The sequence below is a fragment of the Sturnus vulgaris genome, unplaced genomic scaffold (assembly GCF_052056855.1).
Source record: "Sturnus vulgaris isolate bStuVul1 unplaced genomic scaffold, bStuVul1.hap1 Scaffold_155, whole genome shotgun sequence".
NCBI lineage: Eukaryota > Metazoa > Chordata > Aves > Passeriformes > Sturnidae > Sturnus > Sturnus vulgaris.
In genome coordinates this window covers 1,399,580-1,413,258 of record NW_028276072.1, presented here as the reverse complement: position 1 = coordinate 1,413,258, position 13,679 = coordinate 1,399,580, and the positions used below count along the sequence as shown (strand labels likewise).

General features: G+C 47.5%; 1 protein-coding gene across 1 annotated transcript; it reads right to left on the bottom strand.

The window, feature by feature from the left end:
• Positions 1–507: 507 nt before the first annotated feature.
• LOC148219319 (olfactory receptor 14A16-like) lies at positions 508–1,545 on the bottom strand. Its single transcript, XM_088157725.1, has one exon. It carries the CDS (start codon positions 1,438–1,440, stop codon positions 508–510), a length of 933 nt encoding a protein of 310 aa, XP_088013851.1. The 5' UTR covers positions 1,441–1,545.
• Positions 1,546–13,679: the final 12,134 nt, after the last annotated feature.

The following is a 13,679-nucleotide window of genomic DNA, read 5'->3' as shown; positions in this document are numbered from 1 at the left end:
CCTGAGGCGTCAGTGCTGCCCCAGCAGTGCCCATGGCCTGTCCCTGCTGCAGCCCCGGCACTGCCACCCCCAGGGCTGTGCCCGGCCCCGAGAGCACTCAGGCCCTGCAGCAACACGAGGGCCAGGAGGGCAGCGGGGCAGTGGCACGGGAGCAGCACTGGCAACACCAAGTGCTGCTGCTGCTGCTGGGCACAGCTGCTGTGCCAGCACTGATCTGCCCCCAGCTCTGCACACAGAGAAGGGAACAAATGGGGCATCTCTGCAGAAATCTTTGCTGGGAGATCCTGTATTTCATTTAAAGCCACCACAGCACATCTCCTCTATCGTGCAGTCTGTGGCCTCTGCAAAGATGGGGAGAATTAAAATGAGAAATGGAACAAACAATGGGTTTTCTTGTGGACAATATGATAAAATTGAATCAAAAGAAAAATAACCCCAAAACCATACCATCAATAAGTATCCAAGATTACTTTTATTACAAGTGATTTGCAGAAATTGGTCAGCAGTTTAATATTTCAGAAACCATCTAGTTATTATTTTCCACACTGCAGCCTTGAGCTCCTGATTCCTGAGGCTGTAGATGAGAGGGTTCAGGGCTGGAGGCACAACTGAGTACAGAACTGATAGAGACAGATCCAGGGATGGAGAAGACATTGAAAGTGGCTTAAGGTAGGTTAAAAATGAGGTGCTGATAACCAGAGAGACCACAGCCAGGTGAGGGTGGCAGGTGGAAAAGACTTTGTGCCGTCCCTGCTCAGAGGGGATCCTCAGCACAGCCCTGAAGATCTGCACATAGGAGAAAACCATGAACACAAAACAACCAAAAGCTAAAAAGACACTAATCGTGATAAGCCAAATTTCCCTGAGGTAGGATTTGGAGCAGGAGAGCTTGAGGATGTGTGGGATTTCACAGAAGAACTGGCCCAGGGCATTGCCATGGCACAGGGGCAGGGAAAATGTATTGGCTGTGTGCAGCAGAGCATTGAGAAAGCCACTGGCCCAGGCAGCTGCTGCCATGTGGGCACAAGCTCTGCTGCCCAGGAGGGTCCCGTAGTGCAGGGGTTTGCAGATGGACACGTAGCGGTCGTAGCACATGATGGTCAGGAGGAAATACTCTGCTGACATGAAGAACATAAAGAAAAATACCTGAGCAGCACATCCTTCATAGGAGATGTGTCTGGTGTCCCAGAGGGAATTGTGCATGGCTTTGGGGACAGTGGTGCAGATGGAGCCCAGGTCGCTGAGGGCCAGGTTGAGCAGGAAGAAGAACATGGGGGTGTGCAGGTGGTGGCCGCAGGCTACGGCGCTGATGATGAGGCCGTTGGCCAGGAGGGCAGCCAGGGAGATGGCCAGGAAGAGGCAGAAGTGCAGGAGCTGCAGCTGCCGCGTGTCTGCCAATGGCAGCAGGAGGAAGTGGCTGATGGAGCTGCTGTTGGACATTTGCTGTCTCTGGCAATGGGGATCTGTTCATGGATAAAGGACAGTGACAAGTCAGCAGAGGCTGCTTTGAGCCAAACCTGGGCCATTCCCTGTAGACTGTCCCACTGTGACTCACCCACCCTTGTTCCTGCTCTGGGAAAACCTTCACCCTGGTCCCTGACTGAGCTCCAGTTGTGCTGTCTGAGTGTGTCAGCAGCAGCCAGGCCTGTGCATGGGGGCTCTCAAGGAGCCATCCCTGCCCTGCTATCCTGGGTTTGTGGCTGTGTGGCAGAGGGACAAGGCTGGATATTCAGGATTTGTCCGTGGAATCACTCCTTATGGAGAAAGACTTGGTAGCTTCTGCACTCACAAGTCTAAAGGATGGCAAGTGTTGGTTTTAGGAATTGTTTTCCTACCCACACATCATTCCTGGTTCTCTGAGATCAGAAATCCCAGCATTTCTGCTGCACTCACAGTTTGCCACTAAGGGATGAGAGAGGTAAAGGATTCCCTGAGCAAGGGAATCCTGGTCAGGGCAAGGTGGGGGACTGGATGGGCTTGTTCCCAACCGCCCTGGCTTTGCACCTTTGGGTGCAATCAGAGCACAATCACACTCCCGTATCACTCTGGGATAAACCAGACCCTGCCCAGAGCAGAGGGATCCCTGAAAGTCTCACCCTCTCTAAAGGTCTCTGAGCAAGGTCTCAGCACCCCCTTCTGCCAAGGACACTCATGGCTCCCTTGGCAAACCCAACAGCATTTCCTCAGCTGTGGCATCTCTGCACTTCCCCGAGGGACATTCAGGGAACTCCGAGAGGCTCTGGCACCGATTTGCACCCAGGAGGGCAGCTCAGAGCTTGGAAGGACACAGCAAGGAGAGCCCCCGGTGTGTCCATGATGGATCTCAGGGAGGGGAGCTCAGCTCATTCCCCTTTGCCATGGATTGCTCTGCCCTCAGCCCCACAGGACACAGGGAAACTTGGACACCCCATTCCCATGGACACCCCATTCCCATGGACACCCCAGCCTGGCAGGATTCCCAAGGGCAGTGCCTGACTCAGCTGCTGCAAACCCCAGAGGCTCCCTGAGAGCAGCAGATAACAATGACAATATCAGAGGAGTGCAGAAACAAGAGAAGATGTTGTGGTGCTGTGCCTGGGAGGGCAGGGCAGAGACAGCCGGGCACTCAGGACAGTGTTCCTGTGCCCAGCTGTGCACGGCACCTCCCACACACCAACAGTGCCCTCCTGCCCCCAGCATCGCTCTGTTCAGCCCCCTCTCCTTCCCTGAGCATCCCCCTGGGCCTGGACATTTCCCTCCTGAGAGCTGCCTTGTCCCTGCCAGGCTCACAGAGCCCATCCCACCCTCTGTGCACTCACCTGGCCCTACAGAAACCTGCCTGTCTGCAGGGCCCTGCCTGGGCAGGCTCTGTCTGCAGGTGGGCAAGGGCAACTCAGGAGAGCCCTGCTGGGCCCTGCAAAGGTGATGCTGGTGCTGCCCAGGGCTGAGGAGTGGCTGAAGGCCCTTTGGGAGGCTCCCAGCAGAGACATTGACCCCCCAAAGTTACAGATCTGGAGTCTCTGTAAATGTTCAAACATTGCTTTGATGATCCAGATGTGTCCCTGCCAACTCAGAATATTCTGTGGTTCTGTGATTACAGTTCCTGTTCTGCTTCTCTCATCCCCTTGTTGTCTATAATCAAAAGAGAAAAAAACCCTAGAAACTGTGTTAGAAGAGCAAATTAAAAAACAGACCTTTATTGGAAGATTCCAGGTGTCCCAGTGGTGACGGGGCACACTCGGCCCCCTGAATCCAACAATGTGTAAAGGTTGATTAATTAGGATATTAAACAGGAACATCCAATAGGAGATTCAGTTTCCCATGTTACACACCCTTGGGTGAACACATTGGACTAGATCCAAGGGCTTCTTTGCCCCACTTTTCTTATGACTGGTCACATTCTGGTTAAAAACAAAAATGTTCTTCTTGGAGATCCTCTTCCTGAAAAATAAGACTATACAATATTTCAGGAATGGATTTAGAAGGTCAGCTTATTGTACTAAAATCTAAGAGAAAGGTTAGGAAATGTACTTGAATTAATTAAGGATTATAGTACATAAGTATATAATAGTAGTTTAATAGAATTAAGAGTTTAATAGAGTTCATTAAGGATTATAGTTTTATAACTATATAACAGTAGTTTTCAGAGCTATGAATATACGAAAAATGTACAAAAAGCAAAAATATTTTTGTCATCACCCCAACTTTTTCATCCTTCTCCAAGGAAGAAATTGAAAATACTCTCAGGAAAACCCCTGATCTGTGCAGAAATCCCAGGCTTACCATCTTATTGGAAGTGTCCTCCGGAGCTGTGCCCAGGCTGGTCTGCATTGTCCTGCAGCCAGAGGCTTCCTGGGTCAAGGGCTGGGAGTGATTCTGCCCCAGTCACTTCTGAGCATCTTCCCAGCCCTGACTGATTGAAGCTCTCTGTACCTCTGTGCTGTGCCCAGGGTGGCTGCAGGCAGTGCCCGAGCCCTGCTGGGCTGGGAAAGGAGCTGCTCATGAAGAGAAATGTGATTTTGAAGGTCTTAAAGGTTGCCAGGATCGCCTTCTGTGCCAGGAGCCCAGCCCAGCTCATCAGCACAGACACAGCACAAGGACTTTAATGACCATCCTGGGGTTTGTGCTGAGGCCCTGAATATCAATCCCTGAGAGGGAGCTGAAGAAACCTCTCAAGAACTCAAAGTCATAATCCAACTCCAAAGTTTCTTCAAGTTTTAATGGGTCCCACTGAGGGAAACAACTGAGAAAGTGTCCCCAGGTTCCAATTAGAGCAGGAAATTTGATGGCATGTGGGGACAGCAGGGTGTGTGCCACCAAGGGCTGGGAGGAGACACCTTGTTCTGAGCCACTGAGGCCTCCTGGCACAGCCCCAGCAAGGCTGGGCACTGTCACCCCTTGTCCTGCCCTCAGCATCCCCCCACATCCCAGTGGCCTCAGGGATCTGCTGGGACGAGTCCCTGGGGAGCCTTGGTCAGGAATGGCCCTGGGGCTCCTTCATGCTCCCAGGGACTGCAGGTTTTTCACAGGACTTTGGGTTTTGCTTTTGCCTTGGAATCTCTGAAAGCTTTTTGCAATCATGGCCTCCAATTATCTTCTTTAATTAGTCCCTTGAGAGCCTTTGTCAGAAAGAACACTCAGTGGGGCTCATTAATGCTTCAAGGTACTCAGGATTAATTTAAGTTGTACTTTTTGACACTAAGCCTCTGAGAGGTTTGTGCAGTGACAGCTTCCAATTATCTGCTTTAATTAGTCCCTTGAGAGGCTTTGTTAGTAATGATACTCAGTGGGGTTCATTAATGTTTCAAGGTACTCTGGTTTTTTAAGGTACTTGGAGGTTCCCTTTTGACACCAACTCTTTTAGTAGTTTATGCAATGATGCCCCCAATTATCTACTTTAATTAGTCCCTTGAGAGCTTTGTATTGACACTCAGTGGGGCTCATTAATACTTTGAGATACTCAAGGTTTTAAAGGTACTTTGGATTTTCCTTTGGATTTCCCTTTCTCTCTGAGTTTCTGAGAGGTTTTTGGGCAATCCTGACGTCCAGTTCTGTCCTCCAAGGAGTCCATGAGGAGCCTGTGTTGGGGATGGACCTCAGTGGGACCCATTAATGCTTTGAGACACTTTGGGTTTTTCTTCTGACTTGGACTCCTGGAAAGGTTTGTGCAATCTCCTCTCAGGCCCTGAGGTTCAAGAGCTCAGCACCAAATGCACCACGGGGCTCATTGGGATCAAGCAAGTCCTGACAAACCATGGCTCTGCCTTGATTTCCATCTGGTCTGGTGCCATTTATTAGGAAGAGTTTCAAATCCGGTTATGAGAAATATTTCTAAGAGATTCTAAGAAATACACATTCCTGTTTTGAAGGGTGTATTTTATTGCTATTCTCTTTAGAGCAGGAAGTGATTACAGCATTCTGTGATTCATATTGATGCAGTGTCTCTCCTCAGGAGGTCTGGCCTGCTCACAGAAGCTGTGCCTTGAGGTCTGACCCAGTGTGGACAACCTTGCTCCACATTCCCCAATCCCATCCTGTCTGTCCTCACTCACCTGACACCTGCTTTCCTTGCAGAATTGGCTGCATGCAGAGTAAGAGTGGTTTTCTTCTTTTTCTGAAGCAATCTAAAACTCCTGAGTTTCTCCATTACAAAGAGACACTCTCCTTAATTGTGTGCTAAGCCCAAGCTGCCACCATGGAGGTTTCTCTTCCCAAGGCAGAGCCAAGCAAGAACTTCTTTAGACATTTGGAATCCCTTAGTTCCCTGAGACCTTGATTTGTCACCATGGACTCTTGGTTCTGTGAGGTTCTGTAGTGTCACAATGGATGTTTGGTTCCATGTGCCCCACAGTGTCACAGGGGTTTCCTTTTCCTTGTGGCAACCAGCAGCAAAACCCAATGCCAGGGCCAAATGTCTGGGAAGAAGGAGGAGAAGGGGACATTTGGAGTGATGGTTTTTGTCTTCCCAGGGCACAGTGACGTGGGCTGGGGCCCTGCTGTCCTGGAGATGGCTGAACACCGGCCTGCCCATGGAAGGGCTGAGAGACAACAACCTCTGTGCATGGAACTGCAACAGCAGAGAGCTCAGGCTGAAGGCTGGGTTTAAAAGACTGTCACCAGCACAGGAACCATCAATGTGAGAGGAAAGATGTGTGCTCATGTCTTTACAAATCACTTGGTGGGTGAAGGGATGGGTGTTGAGGTGTTTGAAATGGGTTGTAATGTTTCTACTGACTTTGGGCAGCAGGTTTGTTACTGGGCCCAGCCAGCTTGGCTCCTGACACAGACAAGGGTCTGCACAAGGCTGAACTCCTGAACTTCGGGGGGGAATGCCAGGTTCAAGGGGGGATATGGAGCTGGATGTTCAGGAAGGCTTTACCTTCCTAGTGCCTCGGTCAGTGAGGAAAGGAAGAGGGCAACGTGCAGCTGAGATTTCAGGATAAAAGGAGGCTGTGCCCTCTGAAACCTCGAGAGAGAAAACCCCGTGGGCGTGTGCCCTGGTGAACTCTCTCCCTTTATTCAAATAAAGTTGAAGGACTCCTCTGTCTCTTTTTTGGACATAAACCTCTGACAGTGACAACATGGAATCTCATGGAACCAAGAGTCCACAGTTTCACTGCACAGTCTTATAGCCTCAATTGTCACAATGGACATTTGCTTGCATGAGCCTTGGAAATGTCCCACTGGCACCTGGGTTCCATCAGGCCCTGCTTTCTTGAAAATGTACCTGTTGTTCCAGGACATTCCATTGCCTCACAATGGTTCCCTTGGTTCTACGAGGCCCCTCTCTGTCACAATGCAGCCTTGGTTTCTTGAGATTCCCTTGTGTCACAGTGGTCTCCTGTGTTCCATTAGGCCCAGTTGTGTCACAATGGACACTTGGTTCCATGAGCAGTGGCAATGTCCCAGTGGCACCTGTGTTCCATGACACCCTGCTGTGTTACACCTGACAGTTTGTTCCATGAGATTCCACAGAGTCCCAATGGTCACTTGGGTTCCATGAGGTCTCGCTGTTCTGACAATTGACACTTGGCTCCATCAGATTCCATTGCCCCACAATGTTCTCCTGGGTTCCAAGAGGCCCTGCTGTTTCTCATGGCCCCTTGTTTCCATGAGCCATGGCACGGTCCCACTTGCCCTGGGTTCCATGAGGACATGCCATGTTCACAACTGATATTTGCTTCCATGAGATTCCATTGTGTCACCATGGTCCCCATGTTTCCATGAGGCTCTGCTGTGTCACAATGGACACTGGATTCCACAAGAGCTGGCAATGTCCAAGTGGCACCTGGCTTCTGTGAGGCCCCACTGTGTTTGCAGCTGACACTTGTGTTCCCCAGACTGCCTTGTGTCCCAGTGCTCTCCTGGGTGCCCTGAGCCCCTGCTGTGTCACAATGGACACTTGCTTCCATGACATCCCATTCTTAATTACAATGCCTTATGTTAGTTTTTTAGTCAATCAAATACTTCGACAAAGTTTGCTAGCATCCTTTTTCACCAATCATTAATTGCTTTGCTTCCCATGGCTTTGCTGCAATGCATAATTTATCAACCAATCCTATAACACTTCACAAACCTACATTGATATATCTTATACTTCCAATTAACTTTATAACAGGTTCTATTGCTAAGCTTTACAATCGTTTACTATCTTACTTAACATACTGCTTTGCTTACGTAAGGCATATTTCTGTTTGCTTAAAACGTATTTATATTTAAATTAAAAGCTCATATTCTTGTTTTCTATCTATTCTACTTTTAATGCTCAGATTGCCCAAGATTTCTCCAGGGTCTTGGGTCAAACCTTCGATCCTCTGTGAGCCTGTATGCACAAGGCCCTGAGAGCTCTCTGTGCCTGCATTTCCCACACCACCTGTCATCTCTGCCTCCAATTTCTTGCTCACACTGGAACCTGGGGACACTTTCTCTGTTGCAGCCCTCAGCAAGACCCATGAATGGTATCAGAAAATTTGGAGTTCGATTATGACTGAATTCTTGAGAAGTTTCCTAGAAAGCAACGGTTCTGCCATGATTTCCCTCTGGTCTAGTCCAGATTATTCGGACGTTTTTCAACTCCAGTTATGGAGAAATATGACAAAGATATTCTTAGAAATATCTATTCCTATTTTCAAGACTGTATTTTATTAATGTTCTCTTTAGAGCAGAGGTGATTGCAGCATTCTGTGATAGATATTTGTGAGAAATGGATTTGTAAAGGATTCTCAAAGCCTGAATGAAAGCTCACACAGTCTTGTACATCTGGATGCAAACTCTGAGATAAGGTGTGCTGACTCAGAGAGGCCCTGGAATAGAGAAGACATTGCTGAGAGAGAGATTGAACGAGAAACAAGTTTCAAACAATGGACTTGCAAAAAGATCAGATATTTTTGAGAATTAGAACTGTGAAAAATGCATTGTGGTAAGACTACGTAGAGCAAATATTTGGTGGTGTTAGAAGTATTAGCACCATTGTGTGGCAAAAACTAATAGGCTGAAAAACATTTATAAAATATTGTAACCAGGAAACAAGTTGGCTTCTGATAGAATGGCATTGAGATTTATATCTTGTATATTTCACCCTTCAAGGAGTCTGATAATGGAATAAAATCTTTTTAAAACCCCTCTCAGTTGCCCCATCTCTGTAGAGCTGGGATTTTCCAACAATGCGGAATCCCTGAACATCAGTCACTGAGAGGGAGCTGAAAGAAAACTTCTCAAGAACTCAAAGACATATTCAAACTCCAAAGCTTATTGAAGTTTTAATGGATTCTACTGAGGGATATGACTCGGAAAATGTCCCCAGGTTGCTGTTAGTGCAGAACAATGGACGCACTGATGACAGGTGGGGACAAACAAGGGAAAGGTGTCTCTGATGCTGAGCAAACCTGGATGTGTTTCAGGAATGCAAAGGGCCAAGGGCTGAGCCCCAGCCCCTGGCAAGGCAGATCCTGTCCCTCCCTCATTGCTCAGGGCTCTTCCCGGGCCACTGGGCTCTGGGCATGTGCAATGCCAAGGGCAGCACCATGGGGCGGCCCCTGCCAGGCTGCTGAGCAGGGACAAGGAGGCAATGAGGCCCCAGCACAGCAAGGCTCACTTGTCCCCTGCTGGCCTCAGGCCCAGGGCCAGCCTGCATGGCCCAAGTGCTGCAGGAGTTGGCTGTGTCAGGGCCTTTCAGCTGCTGCCATCCCTGTGCCCTCTGCAGCCCAGGCTGTCCTACGGTGTCCATGCCCTGCGCCTCTGTCCCTGCAGGCTGTCGTCATCCCCCGGCTGCCCCACCTCGCTGGCCCCTTCCTTTGCTGACAGCTCTGCCTCCTGCCTGCCTCTGCCTGGACACACAAAGCCTTGGCCTTGATGTCAAAAGGTTTCAATCAATTTCTACTGTGTCTTTGAACTTTCAGCAGAGAAACGAGGTATTGAGGGACTGTTTTCCTGGCAGGGATGGTTGCAAAAGAAGAAGACATCTGTCTCAAGGGTGCAGAGACAGAAAAAGCAAGGACTGAACCTGGGAACTTGGGGTGGGTTTTATGGAAATGAGTAAATTGTAATAACATGTAGCAATTGCATATGAGCAACATACTTTTGGCATCACATGTCTATGTAAGGTTTGGTGTTTTCCCCTGCTGGACCTCAGGCCTGAATAAATGATGACCTCTTTAAGACCAGATTAGTGTTAAGGAGTCTTATTGCTATATTTTGGAGATTTGTTGGCTGTGTGGCCTCACAGACCCAAGGAGTCAATTGTGACACCTCATCCCAATCTTAGACATGGACACTCGGAGGAGAAGGACAGTTCTTTTCCATAGGAAGGAAAGCACAGAGCCTGCATGTTTGGAAAGCGGGTGCGAGGCAGCCCCCAAAAGGCCTGGGGCAGCCAGACCTGTCTGTCCTGGCAGCTTTCACTTGGGAGCAATCCTTGGATGTCAAGTGTTTTGGAGATGGAATCCAAATTTCGGCCATGGGTGCCTGGTCAGATGGATGCTTTTTTCCATAGGAAAGAAAAGCTCGAAGCCCAAGTGTTTTGGAAGAAGATGAGAGATGACCTCCCATGGGCCAAGCCAGCCAGACCTGTATCTCCTGACACCTTTCTTCTGGTGACTATCCTTGGACACAGGGATTATTGGAGGTGAAATCTCAACTTTGGTTGTGGGTGCCTGGAATGGAAGAAGATTTCTTTTCATTAGGAAAGCAAAGAGCCTCAGTGTTTCAAAAGGCAGATGAGTGCTGGCTCTCAGGAAGCCAAGGCCAGCCAGTCATGACAGCTTTTTGTCTGCGAGCTCTCCTTGGGTAAAGGGAATTCTGGAAGCAGATTCCCAACTTTGTTCATGTATGCCTGGATGTGAAAGGTGCTTTTTTCCCATAGGAAATGAATCACATGTCCATGTAAGGTTGGGAGTTATCCCATGTTGGACTTCAAGCCTGAATAAATGATGTCCTCTTTAATACCTAATTAGTGTTAAGGAGTCCTATTCTGATATTTTGCAGATTTGGCAACAGTGGGGCCTCAGAACCGAGGAGTCAACTGTGACAGCTTGGAACCTCATGGAACCAAGGGGCCATTGTGATGCAGGAGAATCTCATGGAAGCAGAGACACCTTTGTGAGACTGTGGAACTTCATAGAAACAAAGGAGCCATTCTGATACTGCCACCCCTCATGGAACCAAGAGTCCATTGTGACATCACAGGGCTTCATGAAGCAGAATCACAGAATGAACAAGGTTGGAAAAGATCTTTGAAATCATCAAGTCCAACCTATGACCTAACATCACCTCAAAAACTAAACCATGGTTCTGTGTGCCACGTCCAGACTTTTTTTTAATGCTACCAGGGATGGTGACTCCATCACCTCCCTGGGCAGAAGATTCCAGTGCCCAATCACTCTTGCAGTGAAGAATTTTTTCCTGATGTCAAACCTATACACCCCTGGCTCATCTTCAGACTGTGTCCTCTCATTCTGTCAGGTGTTGCCTGGGAGAGGAAACGGACCCCCACCTGACTGCAGCCTCTGTTCAGGTGGTTGTAGAGAGTCTCCCTGTAGACCATTGTAGCCATTGGGGCCATTGTAGCACGGCAGGGCCTCATGGAATCAAGGGGAGCACAGTGACAGTGTGGGGCTCCATGGGACAAAGGGGCCATTCTGACACTGTGGAACCAAGGAGAACTTTGTTACACTACAGGGTGTCATGGAACCAAGGAGGCCATGATGACACTTTGAGGCCACGTGGAACCAAAGGACCATTGTGGCACTGCAGGGCCTCATGGAAACAAGGGCACAAGAGTGACACTGTGAGCTCCAAGGGACCGAGGGGCCATTCTGACACTGCAGAACCAAGGAGACCATTGTGATACTATGAGGCATCATAGAGCCAAGAGTCCTTTGTGACAGAGCAGGGCCTCATGAAACAATGGAGTCCATTTTTACAATTTGAGGCTTTGTGAAACAAAAGGGCCATTGTGGCATTTCAGGGCCTTATGAAATTAAGGGGCCATTGTGACACTGCAGGGCCTCATGGAATCATGGAGTCCATTGTGACACTACAAGACCTCACTGAAGCAAGGAATCGTTGTGACACTATGGAGTCCTGGCAGGCCAAGGGGCAATTGTCACAATGTGTGGCATCATTGAACAAAGGAGTCCATTGTGACATTACAGGGCCCCATGGAACTAAGGATTCATGGAACAGTGCTGGACCCCATGGAAACAAAGGTCCATTGTGACACTGTGGGGCCTCATGGAATCCTGGAGGCCATGATGACACTTTGAGGCCTTGTTAAATCAAGGAGCTCTGCAGGACCTTGTGGAACCAAGAAGACCCTTCTGCCATTGTGAATCTCCACAGAACCAAGGGTCCATTGGGATACTGTGGTGTGGGAAATGCAGGCACAGAGAGCTCTCAGGGCCTTGGGCATACAGGCTCAGAGATAGAGATGGATCCAAGGTTTGAGCTAAGACCTTGGAGAAGGCTTAGAGAATTAGAGCATTAAAGTGAAACAGACATAAAACAAGAATATAAGTTTGTAGTTTAAGTAAAAATATATTTCAAGAAAACAGAAATATGGATTATGTAAGCAAAGCAGTATGTTAAGTAAGATAGTAAAAGATTTTAAAGTTTAGCAAAAATAATTTGTTATAAAGTTAATTAGATGTTAAGATGTATCAATGTAGGTTTGTGCAGTGTGATATGATATACTGAAAAATGATGCATTGCACCAAAGTCATGGGAAGCAAAGCAATTAATGATTGGTGTAAAAAGACACAGCAAAGTTCATACAAGTTTTTGATTGGCTAAAAAACTAATATAAGGCATTTGTAACTAAGAATGAGGAAGTTTCTGATATTATGGCACTGGATGTAACATTTTTAATGTCTCACCCTTCTATGAGACTGATGAAATAAAGCAATAAACCATTTTTGACAATGTCTCTCAGTTATTCCATCTCTTGTAATATTAAACTCCCAATAGAGATCTTTTGGACATCAGGTCTACCCTTTGAAATCAATGGCAATGTAGGAATAGCAAGTCGACCTATTTTAAAAAATCAAAGGGGATTTAGGAACATCAGGTCTACCTTTTGAAATCAATAGGGTGTGTTGGTTTGAAAGTAAAACCATTACGAGACTCCAAGTCAGCAATACAATTTAATAGGAGAAAAGAGAAAAAATAAAATACATGCAATAATATAAAAGAAACAACCACCGACACAGTCAGAAATACAACCTAACACCCTGTCAGTCAGGGTGTTGGTAGCAGTCCGTATAAATGGTGGCTGCAGTCCTCCTGGATGACGGATGTGGTTCTGTTGAAGCAGTGATCCTGTAGAAGGTGCAGTTTTCCTCTGAAAATCCAGCGATGATGTGGAAATGGTCCGACTTTCCTCTGGGATCCAGTGGAAAGGTCTGCCCTCGGGTCCCAAACCCCAGTTTTTTATCTAGGTAGGAAAGGCTTGGCTCCTGCCCCTGGTTGGGGCATCTCCCAATGGGGTGATGTAATCTTATCAGTCACACAATAGGACTTAATGGCCCATTAACGGAATATATCTTCTGGAGGAAGGATGGGTTGTGAAAAGATAACGATGATCATCCCCCTGATCTTATCAGATGGCACATCAGCAGAGGATATCTCCCACAGAGATAAGGATCACCACCCCTCCCACATTTTAACAGAGGGTGATAGAATACACATTTTTGCATTGTACCCCAGGACAACAAGATAAATCAGTTCTCTCTGTATTGTCTTCAATATAGTATATTTGTTTTGAATACACTTCTGAAATCTATCTAATTAACCACAAAAGAATTGAAAACTTAAATATTCCCAGGGACTTTTCTTGTTTGGGTGTTTCGAACAAATATTTATGAATTTTTCTTACTGAATTCCTGAACTGAAGAGCTCAAGAAAGAAGAGTTAAATTTTAAGTTATTCAAAACTTGCAAGAGGACAGAAACAGAAGAAATAGAAGACACAGAGTGAAAGACAAAAAAACTATGGAGAAGCACACACACATCTACCAACTCCTAGATTCCAGCAGTGTTGAGACAAAAATTCCAAGAGGAGGTAGAGTCAAGATGTGTCCTTGCCTTGTGTTCAGCCTTAAATATATCCTTTGTCTTCTTGGGCCCTTCCCCCAGGTGGGACTTTCAGTCATTTGGTCACTCAGGAGCTGGGCTGGGGCTCAGGGGTGGGTGTGGAGCATTGCCTTT

Excerpts from the sequence above, each read along its gene's own strand:
- LOC148219319 (XM_088157725.1), bottom strand. The coding sequence starts at position 1,440 with ATGTCCAACAGCAGCTCCATCAGCCACTTCCTCCTGCTGCCATTGGCA.